The sequence below is a fragment of the Parus major genome, chromosome 7 (assembly GCF_001522545.3).
Source record: "Parus major isolate Abel chromosome 7, Parus_major1.1, whole genome shotgun sequence".
Taxonomy (NCBI): domain Eukaryota; kingdom Metazoa; phylum Chordata; class Aves; order Passeriformes; family Paridae; genus Parus; species Parus major.
Window position 1 is genome coordinate 32,893,314 of NC_031776.1, and position 15,583 is coordinate 32,908,896.

Sequence of the window (15,583 nt, forward strand, 5' to 3'; positions counted from 1 at the left end):
CACAATTCACATCTCACCTGGAAGAATATGAAATGACTTATGAATATGACATGAATGACATGGTGATGAGGTCCAATAAAAATGACATTTCCAGAACAGCAAAGAGGAGGTCTGTTTTGAAGAACTGCAGGACCTTAGGAGACTGTGACTGGACAGTGAAAAGAGATGGGAAATTCAAATTGTATAAACACTTAATGAGGAAAATATCCGAGTTTTGTATAATTACTCATCATGCTGTCTAGAGCACTTAAGAATAAGTTATTGACACTGCTGAAAAAAATAAAAAACTTAAATCCAGAACCAAGAAAGCCCACCTTTGGACAAAGTAAGAAAGTTCAATATCCCAAAACCAGCATTTGACCAGTCTTCTCAGAAATGACAGGACAACAATGCAAGGTCAGCCAGAGCTTGAGAAGTCCACACACAGGAAAAGTGTTCTGTGGTACTCCCCTGGGATATTCTTCTCACCTCCCATTTGGGCTCCCATGACTGATTCAGGGGCTCTGAACACTACAAAAGAGCCATGTGAGGTATAAATGACCTTTGACATGAAACCTTCTCCTTTCTGTGCATCTTCAAGGCACATGGGCTGTCTATCACAGGAGAACAAACAAACCCACGTTCTGCAACTGTGTGACAGCTCTTAGTGCCTGTCTGGAGGCAAGTTTGGGGCAGACTATGTAGGAATAAACACTTTCCCCCAGATCTTCACAGTTTTGCTCCTGCAGAGTAAGCCAAACTTTGATTTCCATGAATATTCATGGCAATTCACAGGAATTGCTGACAGGAACACCATCTCCAGTGCTTGGTGTTTCCTTCAGTGACTGAGCCTCAGCCATGCCGAGTGAAATTACTGCAGCTACTCTGAACACAGCAGTGCTTATGGATAACCACTCCTGAGAATGGTTTAGGCCAGGAGGTGGAGGAGCCATTAGGGGGACAAAAACCAGGGAAGGAAACAGGAATGTACCCAAACAGACCCTCCTGGATCATGGTCAGATTCCCTGGGCTCCTGTCTGATGTTCTTCACTGCACTCACATCCCAAAAATGGGAGTTCCAAAAAGCCTGTCTTGTGCTCAGCAGATTGAGTAGAAGGTTCAGGGTCCCACAAGCAGAGATGCAAACCCCTTTCCCTCCAGAGACTCCAGCCCCTCCATACCCACCCCCTGCTCCCAACCTTGGCAGGTAAAAACTGAATTACTACAGAGGAAACAAGATGTTTCTTTTCATCCAGAGCTGTCCTGTCCAAACAGAGCTGCCAAGGGAAAAGCCTGTGGCCCTTCCCAGGTGAGGTGTGATCAGCTGTGGCACAAACACAGGTGGCAAAGCTGAGCACAGGCACTGCAGCTTTGGTTGTGGTATGCTGAGATAACCCAGTGCCAAGAAAACCTGAATCAAACACCAGCCAAGCAGAAAATATCATGCTCTTGAAGCATCATCCCAGAAGAGATTTTGTTATATTCTGCAGAAGAATAGCAGCTAAAACCCAGGCTGTGCTGCCTGGTGCTGGTTTGTAGAGCATGAAAGGTTCTTGGTGCTTGTAATGATGAAGACACAAAATGCCTCCTGAAATGAGGAAGAAGGGGATTCTTGCATGCAGAGGATGCTGCTCTGGCCACCTCTCAGCTGCCACACACAAAACTTTAATGTAAGATTGCACATCATGGCTTTGAAAGAGCAGAAAATTGGGAGATTTTCTACATCCATGCCATTAGAAAGATTTTTCATTAGTTTGGGAGAGATATCAGTTTAAAGAAATGGTTGTTCCTGAAAGCCTCACTGTACTCACTGAAGTGGGCTGTGAGCTCATTGTGAGGAGGAGCATCCCTGTTACCATGGACAGAGCTTGCACAAGCCTTTTTTACAGGAGAATCACCCCTAAAAGCCCATCTGGCTCAAATACTGCCTGCATAAATCTTTCCCAAGAGGAAGATTCCCAGCTTCCCTGCTTCTCTTCCAAAAACTTCTTCTTTTTAAGACAAAGATGAAACAACATGACAATGCCTGGCCTTGGCTGATACCAAAATGCCTGTGCTGATATCTCTGTGTGTGCAGAAAGCTGTCCTTATGTAAGAGGATAAAACTAACAAACCCTGAGATAATAAATTATTCAAGAGGGAAATTAGCCTAATTACTAAGCACAAGGGAGCATCTCTGGAGCTGCACCCTGTTCTCCCAGAGCAAAAAACATCCAAGTGCAGGATCAGCCTCTCCTCAGCCTTCCCCCTCTGCAGAATAAGACTCAAACCAAGTTACCCAGTGCTTCAAAGGACCTGATTCCATCCATCTGGGACACATCCTCACCAAAGTCAAGTCACATTGGACTCATCTGAGTGTGACTGATAGAAACTAAAGGACTGTAATTTCCTTTCCTTTGTGAATCCAAAGCTTATGTTCAGTACCTGGAGCTGGTGCTGTATGACCCATCATGAAAACGAAGTCATTTTCATAGTCCCAGCTTTCCTAGATATAGACTTTCATCTTTAAAGATGATCTATATTCTTTGTTCCTAACTACAAGACTTACTTGCCTTCACTGAAGCAAACACTTTGAATAAATCCACTTCAAGCAGTCCCAATCACTTTGTATAACTGACTTTTCTAGCACTTTTTGTATCAAATGCAGATTTTTTTTTCACTAACAAAATGATTAGAAGATTGTAACAAAAAAGATATATTCCACAAACACTGCTAAGAAAACTTTTTATGGTCTTTTTTCTTTTTTTATTTTTCCTTAGTACTTTAGGAATTACCAATTTAACAAAACACAAACACAACACAAACACAAAGAAAGGGTTCTTATGAAGTACAGAATGTACAATTTTATGTGAATCACCCATGGCCATGACCATTAATTTGTCTTGAGCTGGCAGAGAATGCAATTACAGTTGAAAACATTTTCCTTGACAAAGAGTTACAAAATTAATTTGCCTCATCAGGTGTAGTGCTGTATGATGAAGAGAAAACAGCAGAGATGGCCTGATAGGTAACAGAAGGTGGAGCTAAGAAAAGGAGGAATTTAAAATTAAAACTCTGTTTTGCAGCAGCCACAATAATACCAGGTGGAGCAACATGAGATTCCTGCCATGTCCTAGCAGGAATAACTCATGGGGTGTCTAGAAGATCCTAATTAGGTGGACAAAAACAAGTTTCATGCTGCCTCTTCCTCTGAGGAGACATGCCCACACTGTGGGGATTGCTGCTGCTCCACTGAACAACACAACACAAGTGTCTGTGGATGTGTGTGCTTGGGAAGAAACACTCCCACAGCTAAATCTGCAGGATTTTATCAGGCAGAGATCCCAGCAAAGTTTTGGGTTTTTTTAAGTCCCTGAGCACCATTTCCCAAATCAAAATCAAAGGAGTCAAAGCAAGTATCTGCAGTCAGCCCATGTCCAAGGGAATTATTATTCTTCATCTAAACAAGATTGAATGATTACCACGAAGTTTGAGAAGAACATTAGAGACCACAAGCTGGTGTGTGCTGGCACTATGAAAAATGAGCAGCTCATTAATTCCAGGCACTGTATTCATTTCAAACCCATCCCAGGGCCTCGATTTTGCAAACAGATGCAGCGATGCAGAACTGGACAGCACAGGATCAGAAATGCTCTTGTCATGCAGGGAACAGAGGGACAGGGATGCAGGGGAGGGGGTGGCACAAGCCACAGTGCTCAGGTCCACCCTGATGCTGCAAACAAGTGACAGAACACACACACACAGTTCAATACAAAGCACGTTTTGCCCAGGACTGTGGTTAATTTGATTTTTCTTGCTAAAAGGAAAACAAAATATCATGGCTGGGTGAATTGGAAATGCATGATGAAATAATGCCGCTGTGATCTTTAGGGTACTTTGATATCTAAAGTATAAAAAGCCCTCTAAAATACACTTAAAATCCCTCTGAAAAAAACCCACAACTGAATAGAGGACACAAGAAGAAAGACAAAAAAAAAATCCTGCAAACAAATATATTTATGTCTAGGATAAGGTGTTCACTAAAAGTAGAATACACACAATGAGTGGTGAATGAAAAGACCCCCAAAATCCTAATCCTGTTTTTAGAGATATTTTTTAAAATTCAAATAATTATTCTAAGACATATAAAATTAGAAAAATATGTTAAAAAACCCAACTCTTGCCCTGCATCAATGAGCACAACTGACAACAGCGACCTTGATAGTCCAAAGCACAATCTCAATGAAGAATTTATCACTTTTGCACCTTAAAGAGTTATAATCAAATTTGTGATTTGAATATTTCTGAACCTGTGGTCAGAGGGTTTGAGTTCCTTTCAGAGATATTCTTTGATGCACATGTCATCTTAAAAAGATTTTTCCAAGGTTTAGATCAAACTTTAAACCATCTCTGTGAAAGACAAAGAAAATCCCTTTATTTTTTCACTGCATGATATTTTGCAGTGTGTTCACATGCTAATGTTGATGCCTTGAGAGGCTATCTGGAACAGAGGCCAGACAGTGCTAAAGGAATAAAGTAGGGATTTATTAAAAGACCTTTAAAGAACACATCTTGGGCAGCACAGGAGCACAGACTCCACCCAAAATGGACAATGGGGCATGAGTTTTCACAATATTTTACATTTTGGTCCATTTCCATATTGGGATTAATTGTGCAATTACAGCTTCAGGTGATGCACTCCCATCCTCCCACACTGCTCTCCTCAATTCACTGATTATACTTTTTTGGCCTGAAATTGCAGTGGTGTCCTTGGTTGTTGGGCTGAAACAGGATTGTTTTGTCTGACTACACTGTGAGGAGACCTTGCTAACACTTTGTATGAAGTTCAGAGTTATGTACCAATGTGGTACAGAATCTAGATAACAGGAAAACTAAAACTTAAGGCATTGATATATCTGTGGATGAATATCATCCTCATAAGGTAACTGTCCCAAAAATTGAAAAGCTGACTGAGGAAAAATGTTATAATGCAAAGTCTGATTCAGTGTGGTGACTTTAGGGATTTTTAAATTTATTTCTTTAATTTTAAAAAGAATAGAAGCAGCAGTTTGTTTCCAGTAAGTCAGGAAATATTTTGGTTTTCTTTTAAGAAGTGTCATACCTGTGGTATTTGGTGTGCTAAATATGATTCTGTTTCATTGTTAGTATTGTCCCAAAAGCAGAGAATGACTCTTGAGCTTTATGCAGCACTATTTTGCCAGAGAAAAAGAAACCTTTTACTTTTCTTCTTCCATTGCACTGCTGGATTTGTAACTTGCACACATTACAGTCAGCCTATAAAACCACACATCTTAAAAACCTTTGAAGAGATACAAACACTGCAGCTGAGGGTGAATATATGAGAGAAAAACCGTAAAGTCACTTCAGTGTGAGCTGCAATATTTAACTCCTCAGGACTGTTTCCAACAGTGCCCAAGAGCACTTCTGCAGGCTCAGACAGCAGTGTTCTGTAAAACACTGCCAAACACTTACTGTGAAGGTGCTGGGCGATGTTTATTGTCCACTCCCCTGGTAAGGTCCCAGCTCTGGAGATCTTGGAGCACTTGAGCTGGCTGGAGAGATCTCGTGCCTCCACCCAGCACAGGCTGTCCTCTCTGTAGCTGTAGTCCAGGCTCACCACTGCAGATCCCTTCACGGGGCTCCGGCCTGACATTCTGCTGCCATTCAGGTACAAAACCTCAATGCTTTCAGAGCTTGCCACCAGAAGAAGAGGAGGTCTATCAGCAGGCTCTGAAAGCGAAGTGAAGAGAGTTTAAAGGATTAACAGGCTGTATATTTCATATTTATCTTTTAGGTTTTAATGTAGTTTTTAATGTTCTTACCTGCTCGTTTTAAGATATGTAATAAATTGGTTTTGTTTTTTATTTTCATAACTATCATATATTCCCAATTATTAGTCTATTTTATCCTGCTGTTGCAATGGTTCACATCATTAAAGAAAATTAATTACCTCAGCCCCACAGACTCTGTTTAATTCCAAGTATCATTATTGCAACATTTTTCATGCCTAAGTCATAAAATGAAATACAACTTATGCAAATTATCTCTATCCAGATTACCGGCATTTCAAAAAGAATTAAGGCCAGGAAAACCTGCAGAACTTATGAAGACTCATGAAATTGTAAGATGCTTTTCATATGAAAGTCTATAAAATAGGACAAAATCTGAGGAGTGAGTGCTGCTTAAAGAAATTTAAGAAAAAATCCAGTGCAGTGAAAACTTAAAGCATAGAAAATCTGCAGTTTCAGGCATATTTGAAAAAAAAAAAATAAAAAATTGTGTTGCCACATCAGGAGCTCTCACCCCAATGTAATCTGCTTGTTTTCAAAGTAATGCATCAATGTTTGAACACTGCATTGACATACAGCACTTTCAATCAACATTCCACCTAATGGAATCTCAAATTTTCACTAAGCAGTTCCAGATGTCTAAATGGTGAAAAAGAATGGCATAAATAAAAGGATTTGACAAATGCTACTTCATCAGCAGGTCTGATTAGAGAGAAAAGAATACTTCAGTGAGTCTAATGCTCAGTGGTCTCACTCAAAGCAGTAGGTGTTCAATTCTGTGCCAATATCTGCTTTTATTTAAACATCTTGAAAACTTATAGTGTCTATTTTTTCTAACATGGATTTCATTTACTCTTTATCTATTCCTTCTCATTCCATAATTTATGTTCTGTCTTGTTACACATCTCATCCCTCTCCAGTAAATCCCACATGAACATTAGTAAATCCACACCTCTGCAGCATTGCTCTTGGAACTCCCTGCCTGTCCTCATCATCCTCACACTCACTTCCACCCATCCATCAGTCAGATCCAAACATTATTTTTCTTTGAATTTCAGAAGATATCCAAGAACTGCAGGGATTTAACTTTTTTTTTGTAAAACAATCCCTTGTGGTGTAAGCCATGAGTGAAGCTCTCAAGTCTTGTTTGTTTTTTTCCTTTTTAAAAGATAAAGTAGTGTGGGGGGGTTCTCACTAAGCAATTTTTGTTTGAAATCTGCCAGGTGGGTCCCTTTGCAGTCAGTGCCTGTAAATCTCTCTTTCCCCCTGTTCTTAGCAACTTTTGCTACCCTTGAGAAGAAAGCCTGGTTTAAGAACTTCAGTCCCTATCACCCACTCACCCCAGACTTTCCAGACTGGTACAAAAGGAGTGTTTCCATCTGCATCCTGCTGAGTCTGGGGATTTATTTTTACATCCAGCAGCTCTGTGCTCAGCTTCTCTCTCCCCACAAAATAACACCACTGCCTACTTCTGGATTCAATCACTCTTTCCCCAGCTACCAGCAGTGTGAAAAGACCTTTATTATGATTTTTGCTCTTATACTTTGTGTTAAGCCGGATATTTCCACAGTCTGCACTATCTAAAGCCTCAAAGAGAAGGCAGCTCACAGGAGCTGTTTGCAGTTCCAAAGCCACCAGGTGGTTTAGGGCTGCGAGAGAGAACCAGATATTTTCTTTGAACTGACCTATTGAAAACTGTAACGAGGATTTAATACCTCACTAAACTCCAGAGAAAGGTTGTATTTTGGTATTAGGGTCTAAGACATAAGGGAATTCTTAAAAGGAATTAGCTTCAAACCTCTTGAGCAGCAGCTGTAATCAAACCTGGCTGCACACAAAGGTGCTGTAAGGACCTGTGGCACTGCCAAGAGGTTCTGCTCAGCAGGCAGCATTACACATTAAAAATACAGAAACTAGATTACTGGGCTTGAAATTGTATTTTTAAAGCATAAATACATTAAATAATTCCATGGATTAAAGCAGTTAATCATGGTTTTTCACAGTAGGGTAGATTACCTGCATCCTTCAGTGCTGCTCAGATAAAGGCTGATTTCATAATTTGAAAAAAAAAAAAACCCATAATATATATTGATAATAAAACTGTACAAAATATTAAAATTTCATACAAAAATATATAAATCAGCTTACTGTATAGCATAATGCAGATGAAAACTAGGAGATACTAAAAAAAATCATGTCTTCACTCTCACAAAACTGCTTGTCTGTTCCTCGAAAACAGATTCTACACAGCTTAAAAGTTTAGTGGACAGATTTAGGGCGAGTTCCAGTGAGCTGACAGCAGCTTTTCAAACAAGTGGACTTCATGTGTGTTATTTTTCCATAAGTTTTTATTTTTATTTTTATTTTTTTCATTTTATAGGAAAGATAAGAAGTGAATAGCTCTTTAATCCAGGGAAGTTTTATGATTCATCCTTCTTGGCTAAAATGAAAGCATCCTCCTTTGAATTATGTTTAAGATAGAGTAGTGGAAAAGATGAAAGACTTGCATTTCCCTCCTACCTTATCTTGTCTAAAATACAGATCAATAAGTGATGCCACAACAAATCAGAAACGAAGGTGTTTTGCACTGCCAACAGACTGCTCATCTGAAAAAAACCCCCTCAGAAATGCTGGCATTTTCTATTTATTCCACCACAATGATATGAAAGGCATAAACTCCTGAATTCTGAGTTTACAAACAGCTTGCTACATGCATTGTAAACCATAAGAATTTTGTTGTCACCAATATATGTATTGTATAAAAATATGAAAAAAATACTGAGCTGTCCAATTGCTTTTCAACATTATTTTTGATCTTTAACCATAATGTACCTCACAAATGGGTTGTTTTATTTCTAAAGTTTAAAACTTAGATTGGCAAGATTTTACAAGAAAATTGTGTTGCAAATCAGTTAAACAGGGCTGGTTTTTTGTTGTTTTTTTTAAGGCTAGAATTGTTTTTTTTTTCTTTAGTCATTATCAGTTAATCCCACTTCATCTACGTGACAAATCTTTCTTACCATACAGCATTTCTCTCTAGATTGGCTTTGGAGACATGAAATATAACAGGAACTTTTGTAAAACAGATGAATTTCTTTTCCTCAGCTAGATATTCCCAATTCTGCCATTCTCTTTCCTTAAATACTCTTCTCATCACATGCAGACTTTGCAATTTAGGCATAAAAACTTGGTAAACAAGTAAGTTCTTAAATTCTGTTCAGCAAAGCTGTGTTTTGTCTCATTTTCACCTCAGAAGAAACCATTAACTGCCTCTTTATTCACAAAAGAAAATATGCTTAAAAAGTCTGGGAAAAAGCCCACAGTGAGCCCCCAGCTGTTTCGATACCTATTTCAACATCCTTCCCAAAGGGAATGTGAAGCTAAAAGCTCTCAGTTCCAGAGTTATTTAATTGTGCAGAAGAAGAAAATGCAGAATTTAACGAGGGAGGGACCTCACCACCTTCCCAGGAGAGCCTGGGGCTGCCTGAAGGGCAGCAAGGAGCAGCCTCTGAGGAGTTTCTGCTCATTGTTCCACACCACACGTGCAGAGAGCCTTGAGAGGGGCTCTGAGCCGCGCAGGAGCTGATGGACCTGCGGGGTCACCACATTGTCCCCAGCACCAGGCAGGGCTCCTGGACACAACAAGAGTCACCTGCTCAGCACCTCCTGCTCCTCAGTGTTCAGAAACCTCCCAGTTCATCTCCAGAGCTGGCTGGGATGGTGGTGGTGGTGTGGCTTGGTGCTGGTGATGGTGCTGGCTTGGTGTTTCGGGATGTGTCGTTTCCAGGATCTCAGCATGGATGGTAATTCATACTCACAGCAGATCTTCTGGTGTGAACATGGAAAGCTCCTCAGAAAGCCCAGCCCACCCCTCTCCTGCTGCTTCTTATCTCCCACAGCTTTTCCACACGGAGCTGAATCTGCCTCGGCTCATTTCCTTCATCTGTTTGACAACTACTTTTGCCAAATGTAGACAAAGCAGAGAGGTTGCCCTTTTTCCATCCTTATTTGCTTTAGGTTCTTTAAGGACAACAATTGATAAGTTTTCTAAGTGCTGGGTTTCTTTCTTCCTTGTGTTCCTGTTTTGTTGTTTGGTTTTTTCCTTGGATTCTGTTCTTCTGATCCAAAGCTACCTTTTTTTTTCAAAAAAAGTAATGGGCAACACTCATTTCTGTGCAGCACCATGACCCTGGTTTGTACTGTCCTACAGGGACTTCTTTGATTAATGAGCAGTGATTCCTTTCTGAAAATTCCAAAAAATGTGAAAACTTCTGTCACATAAGCATGATAAAGTAGCAAAAAATACAGAGAAGTTACTTATTAATGTGATTTGTTTCGTCTTGACGCCAACAACTAACTAGAAAACTCAGTTGTTACCCAGTTTTCTGTGTGTAAAAAGGGAAACTAAAAGGGTCATCTCAAACCCATTACTTGCACCATGAGGATTTCTTGATCTAGAATTGCATTTGCGATTTTCATGTAGTGGAGAAACAATAATAAAATATAATTACTTTGCGAGGTCTTTCTTATCTCACAAGGCTTCACTGTGGATATTTAAAAATAAATGTCCATGTATGGATCAAGAAAAAATATATAAGCAGGAAAATACTCTTTAACTCCTAGTGGTGATCAAGGAAGTAATTTAGTAATGCTCTTTAGGTGAGGAAGCCTCAGAACCACCACCAAACTTATTTTCTGATGGCGAAATAGTTACAAAAAGGAAGCCTTAAAAATATATACAATAAGCACAGCTTCATGCTCAGCTGCATATGCTTCAGCATTGTGGATATTCAAGAATTCCTTAAGGAACTTTTTTGGGTTTTTAATATAAAAGCATTGTTAATTCATTATGCTGAATAAGAAAACACTGTGTATTATATTGCCTCATTAAACACAATTGACTAATTTCCTCAAATACCCAATCCACTAGAAGTAATGAAAACACACACTAAGCAACAAAAAGCCTCATGTGAATATGTATATCAGGAAATTCACCTCTTGGGATGATGCAAGGACAAAGCAATCTCATGTCTTTTTTCATCCTAAGGGTACAATTACCTCATGATCATTTCCCCTGTCTCCATTGTCTTCCCAGAGTAAACAGACTTTTTTGTTTGTGTGAGGAAAATCTTTGATTTATTTATGAACAGGGAAACTGGGAACTCTTCTAATCTTGGCTGAATTGAGTATTTTGCTTTAATTAATAATATCCAGATAATAACTTTTAATATTTCCCTCGGAGTATTGCCTTAATAAGGGAAAAAGTTTTTTTCTAAGCTTGTTGTGTGGCTCTTTGTAGAAGAGTGAAGGAAAGTTCATCTCACCTGTGCTCATCTCTGTCTTTTCATATGAATCCTCCAGGACCAAACCACGAAATATTTTCAGGAAGGTAAAGAGATGTTAAAACTTACTATTTTTGGCCTTGCAGGATTTGTTATCGGGCTGAAGTACATAACCCTCCACACAGCTGCAAGTGTAGGATCCATCTGTATTTACACACGTCTGGCTGCAGCTTCCATACGTGTCACATTCATTCACATCTAAAGGGATATTAAAAAGATCTTGTTTAGTCATCAGGGAGAAAAAAAAAAAAAGAAGAAAATCAATATAACTGAGAATTCTAAGAGAGATGTTTAAGTCATGAATCACTTTGGTGGGAGGCTTGCTGTTTTCCCCTTCCCAAACCATGAATTTATCAGGGATGTTGGCTGTTGAAATCACTCAAATAGCCAGAGAGAAGGGTAGGAGTTTTCAAGTTCAATAGCTCTTAATTTTTTAAAGATAAAACCTTCATTATTTCAAGTAGTCTTCAATGCCTACATCATGTTAGGGAGACATTTGGGTCCTTGTTAGTACTGGAGATCACTAGTTATCAGGGTTGATGAATGGAGCAACATTTCAGGAGAGGAAGTAATTGATTACCCTTCTCAACCTATTTATGCTGGCAATGTCTTACAGCTCCTTAAATGAGCTGTCACCACTTCTCCATTAAACCACCATCCAACATCAAAAACTATATACTCCTCTAATAAATATAAAGAACATTTTTCTCAACTGGAGTGTATAAGGATAATACCATAAAATCAAGATATGCTATTTAACAGTGGTTGAGGGTTTAAGTAATAAATTGACATTCTAAAAAAACTGCTGTTTAAATTATTTCCTGAGATATATTTTTAATCACGAAACATGACAACCATAGAGAGCGAGAACTTATAATAAATTATATTTATGAAGAATCTGGCTCAGTACTTGTAGTTGGAGATAGGAATGATTGGTAGTGAGAGCATCCATGGAGCCATAGAACTCCAATATGATTATTAATAGAGAAAATATAAAGCAAGAAACAAACACCTGGATAGAGAATGAAGAAGTCATGTATTTTAAAAATGGAAGAGAACAGTCTACAGTTTAAGTCTACAGTTTCAGTCTGTATTAATTACTCCAAAATAAGGTTCTCAGTTAAGCTGTATGACCTTGGGAAGAATCATTTATCAAATTTTAATCTAGGTGTGACTTTATGGCTGTGAGGTGAAACACTACAAGTTTTAGAGGCTCTCCTGGTGGGGAGGTGTGGAGAGAGAGCAGCTCACACAACTCAGCTTTAGCTCTAGAACCACTCCAGTCCAGCTGATCTTTCAGTAACTTCAGGAGAGCTGCTGCTGCTGGGGCACAGGAGCATTAAAGAGTCAGGAGGGAGGTCCTGACTCTCATTTTAGGGGCACTCTTTCCCATTTTCTGCCCCAAAAGCTCACGTTTGTGCCTGACCAACGCCCTCAAAGAAGGGCGAGGAGGCAATGGTGCTGTCCTGGTTGTCCACCAGCTCCCTGCCCTGAGAGCCAGCAGGAAACCATCAGAACACCTGGATGTTAATGTCACACTGAATTTCTTGTTTACCTGAGCAGCTTTTCCCGTCACTGCTTGTTTCATATCCATCCCTGCAGTAACACCACGTGCCGTTCCTGGTGATGGCACATTTGTACTGGCAATCCATCTGCTGGCACTTGGGCAGCAACTCTGGGAATGGTAACAGAGCAAAATGTCACTAAATATTTCTGTTATTCCTAGATCACCAACTCCAGAAACATTGAAATATATTTGAGTGCATGTCTCAGGGAGGAAACAGCACCACCAGTTATATTAGCTGGAAATGTATCACACACACAACCTGTAAAGAGCTTGTTATGAAAACTGCAGGTCAGCAAGTTAAACATTAGAAATCAGCACTTTATTTCTATCTAGAGTTGCTCACAAGTTTGTTATTGAGGTGTACTGCTTAAACATCTACTTTCTGCCTGTTAGTCATAACAATTATTGGGAAAAAAAACCAAAACAAAACAAAAACAATCTTGAAGTGGTAACAGTTATAAAAAACTCAGATTATGAGAAATGTTTCAACATCTATGTCTTTATTATTCCTCATACCAATTGATTTTCTAACTTTTTTGAGGTTGTTTTGATTTAATGATGCACACAAAACCTTCACACCAAACAGTGGGAATACATTCTGCCTCAATATTTTAACACTGGACATGTAATGCTGGATAGACCCATGGAGATTATATTTGTCCTTACTGCAGACATCCTTCATAGAATCTGCTTAAATACACACCATCAGCAAAAGGCATGATGACAACTGAAGAAATCTTGTAGAAATACAGACTGTAATGTTTTCCAGCATTAAACAGCACAAAACCAAACAAAAACTGCTCCAAACCCTTCACAGCCTCAAGCTGTGTCCCATGTTTCAATAATTTTGCTGATCAAAAAAATCCCCACTATTTTAATGAGCAACACTTTTTTCCCTTCAGGAAAATTAAAAAAAAAAAAAAAAAGATTGAGAAACCCAGCTTAAGGAGGTGCTCTGAGGGTATTTTTCAAAACTATGCAGATGGATCAGAAAATAACCTGCAAATGGACAGAGAAATTTCTGCTACAGGGCTGGCTTTAAGTAACTGGGTATGACCTAAGGAAAAAGAGAAATCTGTATCTAATATGTGAATAGTTTTAATTTGTCTGATCATTATTCATTGAGTTCTACTTGGGAGTAGAATGAACATGAATATGAAGAAGAGTCTCTATCAGCATCTGAGCCCTGGAGCTTCAATTCTGGAGCGACTGCCGCTGTCAAAATAAAGCTGAAATTTTGGGAGAAAAGTGGATGTGGCTGGCACACAAAGGTACAACTTATTCTAATGCAACTGTTCTAAGAAGAAAGTGGTTTCACATGATTATCTCAGGGCATTCCCTAGAACTCTGTGCCACTCAATCTACAGACAGCCCAGAGGTTGATAGACCACACACTGCCTAAATCTGCCCATTTTCCCAGTGGTTTCTGGTATATTTCTCTGCCTTTTGGGCCCCTGTGCATAGGAAGATAACATATTTTTTTTTGGCTGTAGCTGTTTTGTTGGTTTCCTGTCCTTAGTCCAGTCCTTGAATCTGCTGCACCTGTCCAGAACAAGTCCCACACAGAGGGTAAACTGAGGAACTTCCATAAAGGTGCCCTAAAATGGTTCTGCACACCAAGGAGCTGGAGCCAGACAAGGTGGCATCTGTTTATTTAATGTGTCTATCTGAACAAAATCAACACACACATCTCATTTTCTAAGCAAACATGGATCAACCATGCTCTACCACCTATAATTTTCTTCCTCCAATATTTGTCTGCTGCTACACAGCCAGGAGCTGCTACTGGATGGGAGCTGCTTGACTCACAAACAGGACTTGGTTTGTTTGCACTCTTTCCTTAATGGGTGCAGACAGCCAGCAGCTTGAACCAGAACAGACCTGCACACAGCCAGGAAAGCTGGAGAACAGTGACAATTAATTGGAAAGTGAGGCCAGTTTAGGGAAAAAAACAAACTAAAAAATCCCCAACAAACTAACCAAAAACAAACTGACCAAACAAAAAAAACCCAGCAGTCCATCTGCTGATTTTTTTTCACAAAATCTTTTGCATTTCATTGATTTTAAGTTATTGCAGTAGCATGTGAGTGGCTTTTTACAGCAAATTGTTGCATTTCCCTTACAAAACCAGTAAAGAACCACTGTTAGCTGCCATTTGTTTCTGACTTCAGACTGACATTTTCCCCTGCTACCTTAAATTATTCATCAGATCATTTCAAATATATTTTGTTTTCTTATTATGACAGACACTTTCTGGCCCCAGAAAGTTTTGCTCTGTTGCTGATCTTCTAACCCTGCCGGGGGACCCCATAAGTGAAAATACAATAACAATACAATAACAGTTGAGGGAAAGAATAGATAGACTACAAAAAAAACAGAATAGAATAAAATGTAATAGATTAGGAAAGAATATTTCATTTGAAAGGGACCTACAATGATCATTTAGTCCAACAGCCTGAGCCCTTCGGGACTGACCAAAAGTTAGGGCAAATTATTAAGGCCTCTTCCAGATGCCTTTAATAAATAAAACATTAAACAGTAAAATAGAAAATGTATTTTCTACTTTGCCAGCTAGTTTGTAATAGCTGTAATACCCGATTCTGAAAACCTCTGGAAGAAAACAGAGTTTGACTGCCTCTGGCAATGTTTGAAATATTGAAGGACAAGCTATGGAAGACAGTGTATACATTTAAGGCTTGGTTAGATTTGTAACAGGTTTCTTGGGAAGTGAGAAGGCAAAGAAAAATCATGAAGCAGAACACTGATATTTTTAATGCTCCAGATAGGACCTTTAAAGAGATAAAAGCCAAGGGACTGTCATTTCTTGTCTTTTCTAAAATTCTGCACCCACTTTGATCTCCCCTTCTCAGCGAGAACTGGTTTACAAAGTACACAGGCAGTGAGGA

The 15,583-nt window shown here is 39.2% G+C and overlaps 1 protein-coding gene across 1 annotated transcript in view; it reads right to left on the bottom strand.

Annotated features, from left to right (window-relative positions):
• LRP1B (LDL receptor related protein 1B) overlaps positions 1–15,583 on the bottom strand; it is a 620,609-nt gene that overhangs the window by 277,285 nt on the left and 327,741 nt on the right. The window contains exons 4-6 of the mRNA XM_015635304.2: positions 12,666–12,785; positions 11,180–11,308; positions 5,452–5,709 (exon numbers count right to left, since the gene is read on the bottom strand). Coding sequence (XP_015490790.1) covers positions 5,452–5,709; positions 11,180–11,308; positions 12,666–12,785 — 507 coding nt within the window. The remainder of the gene's footprint in view (positions 1–5,451; positions 5,710–11,179; positions 11,309–12,665; positions 12,786–15,583) is intronic.